Raw genomic sequence first — 13,246 nt, forward strand, 5'->3', positions numbered from 1 at the left:
CCAAATTCCCGGGGGTGTCACCTGGAGGGTGGCGTTGTCGAAGACGTCCATCTGGATGTCCTGCGTGGAGCTGTAAGGGGTACGGGCCATGCCGCCTTCCCGCACCATGGAGCTCGCCCCGGGGTCGGCGGGTTTCGGGATGGGGGGGGGGGCACACACACACACACACGCTGAGGGACAAGACGAAGACGATGACGATGACGATGGAGCCCAGGCCTGGCCTCTGCCGTACCGGCCCCCGCGGTGACGGCGGCCCCGCGTGCAGCGAGAGAGAAGAGGAGGAGGAGAAGGAGGAAGGAGGAGTGGGGACGGCAGCAAGGGGGGGGGGACAAGGGGTGGCGGGTGGCCGCCTCCGCCTCGGCCGCTCCCACTGCGCTCCCGGGAGGGATGGGGGATGCGCCCCCCCTCCTCCCCTTTCCAGGCAGGGTACCCCCAAAGCAGTTCCTTCCCCCGGTGGGAAAAAAAAGGGGGGGTGGGGTGGGTGTCTGTGTATAATAAGGATCCCCCCTCCCAAAACGGGGGGGGCACGGTGCTGCCCACCCTGGCTTGTCCTCCAGCTTTTAGCCTGGAGTAGACTTGCTTGCTGGTGGGGGGGGGAGCACCCCAAAAAAAGATGGGGGGACACAGGGACACCCCCCCGGCTGTTTTCTGGCTCGGGGATGGGGGTGTGCAGCCGTGTCCCATTCCCAAACGTCAGCGCCTGGAGCGGGATGTGCCACGGTCTGGGGAGCCCAGGGCTCCCCCAGGACAAGGCTGCCCCTAAACCTCCAACTTCTGCCCCCCTTCCCCTCCCCAGCCAGGGACCCCCACGGCCTCAGGGTGACTCATGTGCCCCCCGAGCCCTCTGCTCCCCAGGGGCCCCATGCCTGGACACAGAGCCATCTGCACACCCCACATGAAGCATCCAGGGAAAGGGCACCCCGGGTACCCCACGGCACTGGGGGTGATGGAGCCCACGTGTGGTGGGGAAGGGGCTTCACTTGGCACCCACTGGCCACCAGCACGGCCACAGCCACCCAGCAGGGACCCCAGCAGCATCCCTGCCTCCTCCAAACAGTGGTCCGAGGGGGCAGACCACGCGTGCGGGTGGGCGAGGGCTGCAGGCAGCATGTGGCAAGCAGGAAGCAGCCTGCCCTTGCCCCCTCCCCAGGGAGCCCACGGCGCCGGGGCCAATCGCCTCCTCCCCCGGCAGGAGCAGGCTGAGACCTCCCGCACTCATCTCACGTCAACTGCACCGCAGGGGCCGCCGCCACCGGCTGTTGGAAAGTTAAAAATTCCTTGGCCCCCCACCCCCCCGCCCCACACCAGCGGGTCTTTTCCTGCTCCAGCCCCAGCTCCCGCAGCTGCAGGACAATGTGCCCGGGGAAGCGGGACAGCTGACGCCACATTTTCCATTATTAGCCCCCATCCATCACCAGCGCCGTAAGGTGCCTACGACGGCACGGCACATGCTTGGCGGCAGCGGGGCAGGTGGGGAAGGGCGGTTTGGAGGGGGATGAGCTGCCCAAGGTCACACAGGCTGGCACCACCGACCCCGGGACACAAGCCCAGAGTCCCCACCGTGCCCAGCTCTGTGCCTTGCGCCTTGCCACGCTCCAGGTGCCGGCATTGGATTGACCCCCAACACCGAAGCTTGCCCATCTCCTGCTTTGCCCACCTTGCCCAGGCCTGGGCCACGTGGCCGATTCCCCGGAGGGTCCGCGGTGGGAGCAGAGGGTGGTGGCCAGGGCGTTTTGGGGAAGCAGAGGCCGGGTGCCAGGGCAGAGGCAGCGGGGGCCCTGCCAGCAGGGAGCCTACCCGGAGGCGGAGGGCGAGTGCACCATTCCCAGGCAGCTGCGTGGGAGCGTTAACACAATTACGGCATCTCTCCCCTTCCCACTGCCAGAGCCACGCTGCTCTCCGAGCCCCCCCCTGCTGCTGCCTGCGCTGCCAGGGGCACGGCATGCCGGCACGGCCCCTTGCAGGGGCTCACCGGGGCGCCCACCGTGCCTCTGCCCGCTGCTCCGAGCACAAGCAAGCTTGGCAGGCACATAGCTACGGATGTGCCCATCCAGTGCGGGACGCAACAGAGCGGGAAGGGGAGGGATGGTAGATCTCCCTGGATCCATCTCGGGGGGGCTTGTGCACAAGCAGCAGTATCCATCCCTACCTGGGCTGAAACCTCGCCTCAAATTTGGGGCCAGAGCAGTCTCTTCATCCCTGCACCCCTGGAAAACACAGAGCACAAAGTGAAATTTCCACAGAGGTACACGCATCCCCGTGTCTCACACACACGCTCCCGTCTCCAACCCACGCAACTACCCAAAAACTTTACAGGATATCGATTTCCAGCAGCAAAACCTCGGAGCCACTCCTGGGCTGGTAATTAAAGCCCAACCACTCTCCTACCTCAAGAGCCTCCAGATTTTGCTGTTTGTTTTTATGAAAATGATGAGTCAGTTTTTAAACAGCAAAAGCCTGTGTTTATCTGTGTTTTTCTCTCAAAATGAACCAAAAATCTGTTGCCATCGGCTCCCTCTTCTCACGCCATATGTTGACTGTGCTATGGCCGCCAGATTCGAAAGGAGCCCGTTAGCATCTTGTCTCGGCTGTTTAACGAGGCGCCTTTGAGGGCTTTCACTCTCCAGCCACTTGCAACCTTCAGTGGTGGAAAGGAAGGAAAAGAGTTGCTGCAAAACGATGATTTTGGGCGCTATTTAACATCAGGGTAGTTACAAAGCAAGATTTTTGCTGGACAGGCTTGCTTTGAAGTAGGAATGGGCTCACGGAGGAAACCCTGTGCTTTCAGGCCAGTTACAATCTATACGTTATCATTTTGCAAGCATTCCCTCCTTCCAGGAACTCTCCAACAATCTGTTCCTGAAGAGGCTCCAGCACTTTTCTGAGTCGTTTCTGTGACACGACGGACGCTAGTTGCCACCAGGCCTGTTTCAAGCCTCACCATGGTGTTTTCGGGGGAGGCATTTCTGTCCGGGAGGGCCGCGAAACATCACTCAGCCTGTCCGTGCCTCAGTTTTCCAACTGCAAAACGGCACCACCGATATACCCAGAGCTCGCTGGTGTCTTTGATGGCAAAATACTGGGAAGGGAAAATGTTCTCTGCTAACACCAGCCCTCGCTGCAGCCCTGCTGCCACCCCTGTCAAGAGGTTATTCCACAGGAAAATAGGGATCCCCCCTTTTCTTGGCAGCACCAGAACCCAACCACTGCAAAAGAGGTGGAACTTGATCCACAGCTGAAACAAAGCGGGATCGGAGATCCCAGCCGGCCACTCTCCAGCACCAGCCTTCAGACATTCCCACCACCCTCTGGGGTGACTTCTTGGGAAACAGGGACCCACTGCAGATCAGCGCTGGAGGAACGCAGATCCCATTACTTGCTATGAAAGCAACGTGACAAAGCTGGCGTTAAACTCTTCCTAACCCACCGCTTCCCAGGCAGGCCGGGGGCGTGAAGAGGGACAACCTGCGCCCAGGTTTCCTCAGGTCCAACAACGAGCCAGAAGCTGGGATGGGGACACACTCCTGCAGCCCCTGGTGCTGGAGGGGGCCTGGGGACACACTCCCACAGCCCCCAGTGCCAGTGGGGCGCTGGGCCTTGGCTAGGGACATGCTCCTGCAGTCCCCAGTGCCAGGGGGGGCCTGAGGCCGGACTGTGGACACGCTCCTGCAGCCCTCGGTGCTGGGGGAAGGGCCTGGGAACACGCTCCCGCAGCCCCCGGTGCTGGAGGGGCCTGGTGCCGGCCTGAGGCCTGTACCGCCTGCTCCACGCAGGCCCACCGGAGGGGAGGGGGCATCTCCCCATAGCCTGCCAGCGCGCTCCCCGGGCAAGCCCGTAACCCCCACCGCAGCACAGCTCAGGCCCAGTGCCCCCCAGTGCATCCCAATCCCCTCCCAGTTCACCCACGTGTGCCCACGGCCTCCTCCGCGCCACCGCGCAATCGCCGGGCCCGCCCGGCTCCGCCCACCGCGCAGGCGCGGGCTGTACCACCCGGCGGCGAGAGGGGGGTGCGAGGAGGGAAAGGCGCCTCTTCCCCCACGTCCCGCCTGGGCCCCTGCGCCCCGTCTGTCCTCCTGCCCCGCAGTCCCGCCGGGGCTGTTCCCTCACCGCGCTCCGAGCCGCCCCGAGGCCGCGGGGACGGAGCGGGGAGGGCGCGGGGTGGTACGTGCCGCTCCCCGCGGGCTGGCGGTGGGCGCGGCCGGCCCCGCCCCCTCTTCCTCTCCGCCTGGCCGCCGCCGCCGCCATGAGGTGAGGGGCAGCGCTCCGGCGGGCCGTGGGGCTGCCCCGGCGGCGGCGGGGAGCGGGCGGTGCCCGGCGGGGTGGCCTTAATAGCGGGATGACCGAGGGGATGGCCTCAATAGCGGGGGCTTCCTAATGGCGCTGCGGGAGGGGCTCCGGCCCCTGTGGGGCGGCTGCGGCCTCCTCAGGCCGCGGGGGAAAATGGCGGTTGGGCCCGGCGCAGGGGAGGGGGCGAAATGGCGTCCGGGCCCGGCGCTGAGGGGAGCCCGAGGGGTGAGAGGCGGGGAGGGGGCCCTGAGCGGGGCTGACCGCGCAGCTCCGGGGCCCTGCGGCCCTTGGCCGCTCCCCCTTGCTCGTCGTGCTGCCCCGGCAGCCTCGCTGCGGCCTATCCCGGGCCCTCAGCCGCTGCGGGGGTTCCATCCGCCCGCGGGAGCCTGCGTGGTGCTGAGCTGCCTGCCTGGTTCTCCGCAGTATGCTCCGGCTCCAGAAGAGGCTGGCCTCCAGCGTCCTGCGCTGCGGCAAAAAGAAGGTCTGGCTGGATCCCAACGAAACCAATGAGATCGCCAACGCTAACTCGCGTAAGTGATCGCCTCTCGCGGACCTGGCCCTGCTGCGCGTCGCTTGTGTTGCCCCTTGTGGAAAAGGGATGCGTCAGGGACGCAGGGAGAGGGTTTTTTACTAGCTCGGTAGCGCTGAGTTTGGTTTAGGTCAAATTCTGACACTTGAGCAACTGCTTTGTACTTCAAAGTGGAAGTGAGTCCATCAGCAGCATTTAGAGTTCCTCAGCGCGCTGATGCGGTGCCTGGTGGGTTCTCCTTAGTGGCTTTAGTGATGTCCTCAGAGATAAATAATGAGGAAGAAATGGGGTGAGGGAAAGCAGCTCCAGCAGTGTCCCTGGGCTTTAGGGGTCTGGCTTGTCCTTTGCGTCGGATCCTTTTCATCCAAGCAGGATTGAAGTGTGTACTTGCCTACCGTGTCCCCTTGTTGCACAGAACACATTGGAACACAGAGTTTATTTCTTTAGGTCAGCAGATCAGGAAGTTGATTAAGGATGGCCTGATCATCCGCAAACCTGTCACCGTTCACTCCCGTGCCCGATGCAGGAAGAACACCTTGGCCCGCCGGAAGGGCAGGCACATGGGCATCGGTAAGTGCCGGCTCCCCCCTGGGAACAGCAGAACTGTCTGGTTTTCTGTGGCACACGGTCCACCTACAAGCAACAATCTCCAAGAGTCTTGTGGCAGGACCTAAAAATACACAGTTTGTATGTTAATAGTTTTCTTCTTGAAGTAAAGAGATTAAATTTTGCTTCAGCAAAAGACTCCCTTGTTCAACTTGCAGAAGTTTGGCCTCGTTCTCATCCTGTTTTCCCTCTCTAGGTAAGAGAAAGGGTACGGCAAATGCTCGTATGCCCGAGAAGGTGACCTGGATGAGGAGGATGCGAATCCTGAGGCGCCTGCTCCGCAGATACAGGGAGTCCAAGAAGATAGATCGCCACATGTAAGCCTGCCGTGCCGTGCCCAGCTTTGGGTTGCGTGTCCCCACAGTTAGACACCCCTTTCTTGCTGTGTGCATCTCCTGCAGCCAGCTCCTTGGTGTGCAGATTGATGGGGGGTGGGGTGGGTGAAAAAACCTCCGGGAAGCATGGCATGAGAGAGCTGCTCTGGAGTAATCCCAGCAGTTCTCCAGACAAGCCCTCTGCCTGCTCGGAGGAGGGAAGAGCCAGTGCAGCAGCAGCAGAGTGACCCTGCCCCTCACAGCATGCTTGTGTGCCTTGCTGTGCCGTGCCAGGAAGGGTGCGGGATGTCTGGAAGCTGCGCGGTGGTTTGATCTCCCAGGCAGCCTCATTGACAGTCCGTTCCCTTCTGCTTCGTTAGGTATCACAGCCTGTACCTGAAGGTCAAGGGTAATGTGTTCAAGAACAAGCGGATCCTGATGGAACACATCCACAAGCTCAAGGCAGATAAAGCTCGCAAGAAGCTCTTGGCGTAAGTGCTGCCTCACTGTTAAGCTTCAGTCTTGTAGGTTGTGAAATCAATTACTTTTTTTTAAAAAAAAAAATAGCTCTGCAGGCAGGTCATTCCGGCCAGCTTCTCTCGCTGGTGGCTCTGTCTGGAGCCCTGGTGAAGAATCAAACCCAAACTGGGTAGGGCTGGCTTGAAGCAGAGAAATACGTGATCCCGGCAGCGCTTTGTGCGTTCCGCTGCAGGTGGAGCAGGTGTTTGTTGCTTGTACAGCTGTGAACCGGTACATCTACCGGCCACTTGGCTCGGTAAATGATTGATCAGGGAAGGTGGGGAGGCGCAAGAGCCAACGGATTGCAAAATCCTGCTGTTTAGTGGTGGAAAAAAAAAAAAAAAAAAAAGCTGGTATCTTAACCTTGGTCTCTGGTAAAGATGTGTGACCCCAGCCAGCCCGAACAGGGTGGTCCCCGGAGCCAGGCTGCCAGCTCCTCGGACAGAACCGAGAGCGGGCGCGTGGGACAGGGGTGGCAGAGCCCGGTGGCGCTCGGGGCCGAGTGGGACCAGGTTGGCTCCTCCAGGAGCTGCGGTTAGAGCTGCGGGTGGCACGTGAGCACCGGGGCTGTGCTGCCTCGGCACTGCTGTGGCACACCAGGACCCTGCGGAGTGAGAAGAGATGGGGTGGGTGGTGGAGGCGATTCCTGCGTGTTCACAAACTCTTTTGCTTCTCGCAGTGACCAGGCTGAAGCTCGCAGGTCCAAGACCAAGGAGGCTCGTAAGCGCCGTGAGGAACGCCTGCAAGCCAAGAAGGAGGAGATCATTAAAACCCTCTCCAAGGAGGAGGAGACCAAGAAGTAAACGCTGACTGTCTTGTGTACATAATGTTTTCCATCCACGAGCACTCAATAAAACGCCACATCCAGACTCCTCCCGCTGAGGCTTGCGCTCGCTCTCGCCAGTGTTTCTGGAACTGGGAGGGCTGGGAAAGAGCTGCCGGTCCCCGGCTTGGCACTGGGTCTGGTCTGCTCGCCGGGAACCAGAGGAGTTGGTCAGGGTGGGGGTGAGCTGCGGCCCCGGGGGGCTGACGAGGGGAGCAGGGGTCTGCCCTGCTGGCCCCAGGCTGGCTGCTCTGCGTGCTGCTGCAGCTGCCTCCCCTGTCCCACGGGGGACTGTGACACCTCTGCCTGCTGGGCTCGGGTGGGAGAAAAGGGGTCTGGGGGCCTTTCGTGCCCCCAGAAAACCCTTCGTGGCTGGGACGGGCAGCAGCACTGGGGCTTGGAGCCCTTCTGAAGCTAGAGCTTCTGGAACCTTCTGGAGAGGGCAGTTTCGGGGGGGGGGGGGGCATGTTCACCCAGGAAAGGCCCCGGCCAGACCCCAAGGAGCCCCTGTAACCCAGCAGGAGGTGGGCACAGACCCCCCCCCAGCCTCCCTTAAATGACCCAAGCCCACCGCCTGCTCATGGCCAAGGCTGGGGGGTGGGGGGGGGGGAGCTGGTGCCGTTTAACCAGGGAAGGAGCCAACTGTGGTGGCCTTGAGGTGACAGCTGGGGGTGGCACCGGTGTGTGTCCCCTGCCCAGGGTGGGGGGCCGGTGCCCTTGGCCTTGATGGAGACCCTGCTGGTCCTTGGGCTGGAGATCACAGAGCAGGGGGCCGTGCTGCAGCCCCCCCCCCCCCCCCCGGTGCTGTGGGGCACAGGCCAGAGCTGACTCGGGGGGGGGGGGGGGGTTTGGGGTGCTCTGCCCCTGCAGCCCCCCCTCCCCCCCCCAGCAGCCCCCGGACTCACCCAGGGGAAGGCCACTGCAGCCTGGGACGGGCAGGGGTCTGCGTGTCCCCAGGTGTGAGGGAGCTGGGGCCAGAGCTCGGACCAGGGACCCCTCCCCAGAGCTGGGTCCGGCCCCCCCAGACCCCCCCCTCTCCCTCCCCCTCCCCCACTCACCCAAGCAGTTCCTTAGCACCTGCGGGTGCTGGGACCCCACACAACTCCGCACCATCGCTGGGGCCAGCGGGGGATTTTATAAACTGGGCGGGGGGGGGGGGGGGGCAACCGGGGGCTTTTATAAACTGGGGAGGGGGCCCCACCCTCAGCAAACACAGCCGAGCCCCCCCCCTCCCCCCATCACACAGGTGATGGAACCGCCTGGGCACGGGGCTGGGGGGGGTCTGGGCCCCGTGCCATGCCCACACACCGTGTCCCAGCGTGTCCCCCCCAGGCCAGCCCACCCCCCCCCACCCCGTGCCCCCCCACCCCCCCCCCCGGTGCTGCCAGCTCCGTGACTCACCGCACCCGGGCGCGGCGTGACTCATGCAGCCACAGCCCCGGTGCCCACGGCGGGCGGCACGTGGGACCCCACGGGGACAGCACCAGGACAAGGGAACCGCGCACCCCACCAGCACTTTGGGGAGGTGGGGGGGTTATGGGGGGGGGGGGGGGTGTCGAGGGGTGACCACCTGCACCCCCTCGCCCGGCCACGTGGCAACAGCGAAGCTTCTTCAGAAAATGACCTGGTAGCACCAACACCGCGGCGGCAGCAGCGTTTAATTTCGGATCTCGGAGCATCCCGGGAAGGGCGATGGGCGCTGCCCGGGCGCGGGGGGGTGGGGGGGGTGGGGGGGTGGGTTTATTGCTTGGGCGAACCGAGCGCACGGCACAGGGCAGGGCATGCACTTGTGGGGCTGCACACGCGTGTGTTAGTGCACGGCTCTGGCGTGTGCGTGTGGAGCCCTGGCGTGCGCACTGGGATTTGCACACCCGTGCTCACACGCACCCCACCCCCACCCCAGCTGTGCCCGCACACACACACACCGGTGGGCACGCGTGGAGAGGGGGTGGGGGGTGGGGGGGTGTTAAGGAGCAACCGTGTGGGTGCCCCGTCCGGGCCACCCTGGGGGCCACCCCCGTGTCCCCTGCCCCGTGCCAGCAGGGCACGTGCCTCGGGCTGGATCCCGAGGGATGGGGACACTGGGGACAGGCCCCCAGACATGGCTCTGGGGGGGTGGGGGGGTGTCAAGTACTGTCCGGATGGGGCTTCCTGAGGTGCGGTGATCCAGGGGGTGGTGGCACTGGAAAGGGGATGGGGACACCACGGGGGCGATCCGGCCGTTGTCCCTCAAATTTCGGTCAGCGCCTCGGCGGGGACCAGCCCCCCGCTTCCTCCCGCTGGTCACCCGGACGAGGCCCTGGGTCCTGCCCACACCGACGCAGATCTGGGGTGGGCAGAGGGATGGGTGGCTGGGTGGTGGGACCCCCGCCGCGGCCCGCTGATGACAGACCCGGCGAGGTGGTGGCACCGCTGGGGTCCCCCCCCCTACCTGGTTCTCCCTGAGGCTCATGCGCCCCTGCTCCTTGTCACCCTGCACGGCGCGGCAGCTCCTCCAGACGCTCTCGCCGGGACGGACGCGCTGCACGAAGTTGGCCGGGAAGAAGCCCAGCCGGTCGCCCACCTTTCCCTGCGGCACGGCCCGAGCGGCGGCTGAGACCCCCGAGACCCCCCCCGCCTCCCCCTCGCTGCACCAGCGACTGTCCCCCCCCCCCCCCGAGCCCCCCCACCTGACCTTCCACCAGTCCTCGTTGGAGTCATCCACCAGCGTCACCCTGTCCCCGGGCCTGTGAGGGGGGAAGCGTGGGGCAGCGTGGGGATTTCCCCCCTGCTCTGCTGCCCCCCCCCCCCCCCCCCCGCGTTGCAGACCCCCTCCCCACTCACTGCAGTGCCAGGTCCTGGTGCTCCTGCGGCACGAACTTGTAGAGAGCCACGTAGGAGAACATGGGCACCCCGTCCCGCCGCGCCGAGCCCCGGGCAGCCTGCGGACACAGCCCGGCCTGCCCCACGGCCCCCACCCTGCCCCACGGCCCCCACCCTGCCCCACGGCCCCAGTCCTTGCACCGTTATCTCCCACCCTGCCCCATTGTCCCCAGTCCTTGCCCCATTGTCCCCAGCCCAGCATCATTGTCCCCAGCCCAGCCCCATTGTCCCCAGTCCCTGCCCCGTGGCCCCCCAGCCCTTGCCCATTGTCCCCCAGCCCCACGCCAGTGTCCCACCCCTCTGCCCACAGACCCCTTCCAACACCCCCTCCTGCCCCACAGCCCACCCCTCTGCCCCACAGCCCCAGTGCATCACCCGAGCCCCCACCCTTCATCCCCACCCTTGCCCCCCACCCTGGACCCCCACCTGCTGCCCGGGACTCTTCTCCACGCTGTCCCTCTCTGCTGCAGTGACATCTGCTGAGACAGGGGGACAGAGTCAGCACTGACACCCCCATAGCCCCCCCCACCCCGCCCCCCACCCCCCACCCCCAGTGCCACCCCCCTTACCGCTGTCACTTGGGCTCCCCGTGCCACTCGGGGTGTCCCTGCTCTCTTCCCCAGCGGCCACCTTGTCACCCTAGAGCAGAGGGAGGGCTTGGGGGGGTCCCTCCCACACCCCCACAGTGCCCCCCACCCCACCCCGATCTGGGGGGTACCTGGATGCCGGGGGCAGCTCGGGGGGGGCCAGCACCGTGTGCCAGGGATGGTGCCGAACCGCAGCGCCTCGTACACCGGGTCCACACCAGGGTCTGGGCGGGGGGGGGGGGGGGCACAGGGGGGTGTCAGGGCCCCCCCAGCCCAGCCTGCACCCCAGGGGGAGGGCACACCCCATGGTGGGTGCAGGCTGGCTCTGCAGTTCGGCCGGGGGGGGCTCTCCTGAGGGTGGGGGTCTCACTGGGGGGGGGTCACCCTGCGATGAGCCCCCCTGCTCCGGCAGCAGCAGGGGCGAGCTGAAATTGCGGCGGAAAGAGGTGGCCTGGGGGGAAAACCAGGGGGGAGGGTGGGGTGGGAAAAAGGGGGCACCCAGCACCCCCCGGGGTGGGGGGGGAAGAACTGGGGTGCTGGGGAGGGTGCCGTGCCCCTGGGGTGGGGACCCCCTCCCCCATCCCCGCGTTCATGGGCACGTGGACGAGTGCACACGCGTGTGCACAGCCATGCACGCCAGTGCCTGCAGCCCCCCAGGAATAGGGCTGTGTCGGGGGGGGGACAGGGCTGTGTCGGGGGGGGGGTGGGTGGGTGGGTGTAGGTCTGTGTGTGACCCCCCCTGCCCCCCCCCAGCACCTACCGTCTTGCCAGGGCACTGCTGGTGTGAGATCCCCTCGGAGCACCAGAGGTGCACGCCGGCCTTGCACGCCTTGCACCGCAGGCCCTGGCGCGAGTTGCCTGCAGGCAGCGAGGGGGGGGGGGGGAGGGGGGGTCACGGCCAGGGGGAGGGGCTGCCCCCCCCCCCCAATTCCCCCCCCCACTCCCTAATTGACCCCCCCCAGCACCCACCTGCGATGAGCTGCCGGCACAGCTCGCACTGGCAATGCTTCTTGAAGATGTACTGCTGGAAGCCGTGGGTGCGGGGGGGGGGACGGGGGGGGTCCCGGGGCTCTGCCCCCCCCCGCCCGGCCGTGGAAGAGGCTCTCCACGCTCTTGCTCCGCAGCAGCGTCCGCAGGGACAGTGACCGCTTCAGCCGCTGCATCTGCGGAGGGACCCCCCCGGCTGGCAGTGACCCCCCCCGGCGGTGGCAGGGGGGCCCGGGAGAGGTGGGGGGGGACCCCCCAGGGGTGGCAGAGACCCCCCTGGATGGCAGTGACCCCCCCAGGGGTGGCAGTGGGCCCGGGAGAGGTGGGGGGACCCCCAGGGGTGGCAGAGACCCCCCTGGATGGCAGTGACCCCCCCAGGGGTGGCAGTGGGCCCGGGAGAGGTGGAGGGGGACCCCCAGGGGTGGCAGAGACCCCCCCTGGATGGCAGTGACCCCCCCAGGGGTGGCAGTGGGCCCGGGAGAGGTGGGGGGACCCCCAGGGGTGGCAGAGACCCCCCTGGATGGCAGTGACCCCCCCAGGGGTGGCAGTGGGCCCGGGAGAGGTGGGGGGACCCCCAGGGGTGGCAGAGACCCCCCTGGATGGCAGTGACCCCCCCAGCGGTGGCAGGGGGCCCGGGAGGGGTTGGGGGGACCCTCAGGGATGGCAGCGACCCCCCCGGATGGCAATGACACCTCCCCCCCCAGGTGTGGCAGAAATCCCGAGAGGGGCCGGGTGGGCCCCCCAGGGATGGCAGGGACCCCCCGGGTGGCAGGGACCCCCCCAGGGATGGCAGGGACCCCCCGGGTGGCAGGGACCCCCCCAGGGATGGCAGGGTTCCCTCAAAGGGTCCCAGGGATCCCGGGAGGGGCCGGGGGGGACCCGCTGGGGTGGCAGGGACACCCCCCAGGGGTGGCAGGGACCCCGGCCGGGGGTGGGGGGACCCCTCACAGGGCAGCAGGACCCCAGCCGGGCCCCCCCCGCCCCCGCCCGCGCTGCACCAACCCAGCCCAGCCGGGGATGCGGGTCAGCGGGGCCGGGGGGGGGGGGCCGGGGCTGAACCCCCCCCAGCGACACCCCAAAGCGGCTGGAAGCGCCCAGGACCGGGTGCACGGTCGCCCCCCTCCCCCCCCGGTGCCCCCCCCCGTGCCCCCCCGGCCGTACCTTGGTGCCGTGCCCGGCCCCGGGGCCGGGGGGGGGGCGGCTGGGGGGGCCCCGCCGGTTCGCTCTCCCCGGGCGGCTCCGTCATGCGCCCGCCACGCCCCCGTTCCCCCCCCCCCCCCGCCCCCTCCGCTGTCGCGACAGCGCCACGAGCCGGTCGTGACAGCGCCGCGCTCAAGCTTGCTGCCAGCCCCACCCCGCTGGGGGGGGGAGATACAGGGATATGCTAATCTTTGGCTTCCCATTGGCTGCCGCGTCTCATGGGGCGGGGCTTGCCCCCCATCACCAGGCGTCGCATATGGGGGGGCACTGAGGGGGACCCCCCCCATGGACAGCGTGCGGGGGGGCAGCACCCACAGACCCCCCACACACCCCCATTTGTACCCGGGGGGGCAGCACCCACAGACCCCCCCCCATTTGTATCCGTGGGGGGGGCAGCACCCACAGACCCCCCCCATTTGTACCCGGGGGGGGGGGGGGGGGCTCAGCCAGGGGTCCCCCTGTTTGCACCCTGAGGGGGGCAGCACCCATTGCCCCCCTCATAATGGAGGGGGGGGGTGTCAGCTCTCATGCG

General features: G+C 66.7%; 2 protein-coding genes across 2 annotated transcripts; one reads left to right on the plus strand and one right to left on the minus strand.

Annotated features, from left to right (window-relative positions):
* The first annotated feature begins 4,117 nt into the window (after positions 1–4,117).
* RPL19 (ribosomal protein L19) lies at positions 4,118–7,124 on the plus strand. Its single transcript, XM_055790029.1, has 6 exons — positions 4,118–4,248; positions 4,711–4,817; positions 5,264–5,386; positions 5,619–5,739; positions 6,117–6,227; positions 6,935–7,124. Exons 1-6 carry the CDS (start codon positions 4,244–4,246, stop codon positions 7,056–7,058), a joined length of 591 nt encoding a protein of 196 aa, XP_055646004.1. The 5' UTR covers positions 4,118–4,243; the 3' UTR covers positions 7,059–7,124.
* Positions 7,125–9,184: 2,060 nt separating this feature from the next.
* On the minus strand, positions 9,185–12,791 carry STAC2 (SH3 and cysteine rich domain 2). The gene is given in 12 exon segments (XM_055790166.1): positions 9,185–9,343; positions 9,345–9,404; positions 9,510–9,647; positions 9,753–9,804; positions 9,902–9,999; positions 10,367–10,416; positions 10,510–10,579; positions 10,659–10,751; positions 10,897–10,978; positions 11,288–11,385; positions 11,497–11,690; positions 12,676–12,791. Coding segments are annotated over 12 exon segments (1,056 nt in total). The 5' UTR covers positions 12,761–12,791; the 3' UTR covers positions 9,185–9,307.
* Positions 12,792–13,246: the final 455 nt, after the last annotated feature.

Source organism: Falco peregrinus, chromosome 18 (genome assembly GCF_023634155.1).
Source record: "Falco peregrinus isolate bFalPer1 chromosome 18, bFalPer1.pri, whole genome shotgun sequence".
NCBI lineage: Eukaryota > Metazoa > Chordata > Aves > Falconiformes > Falconidae > Falco > Falco peregrinus.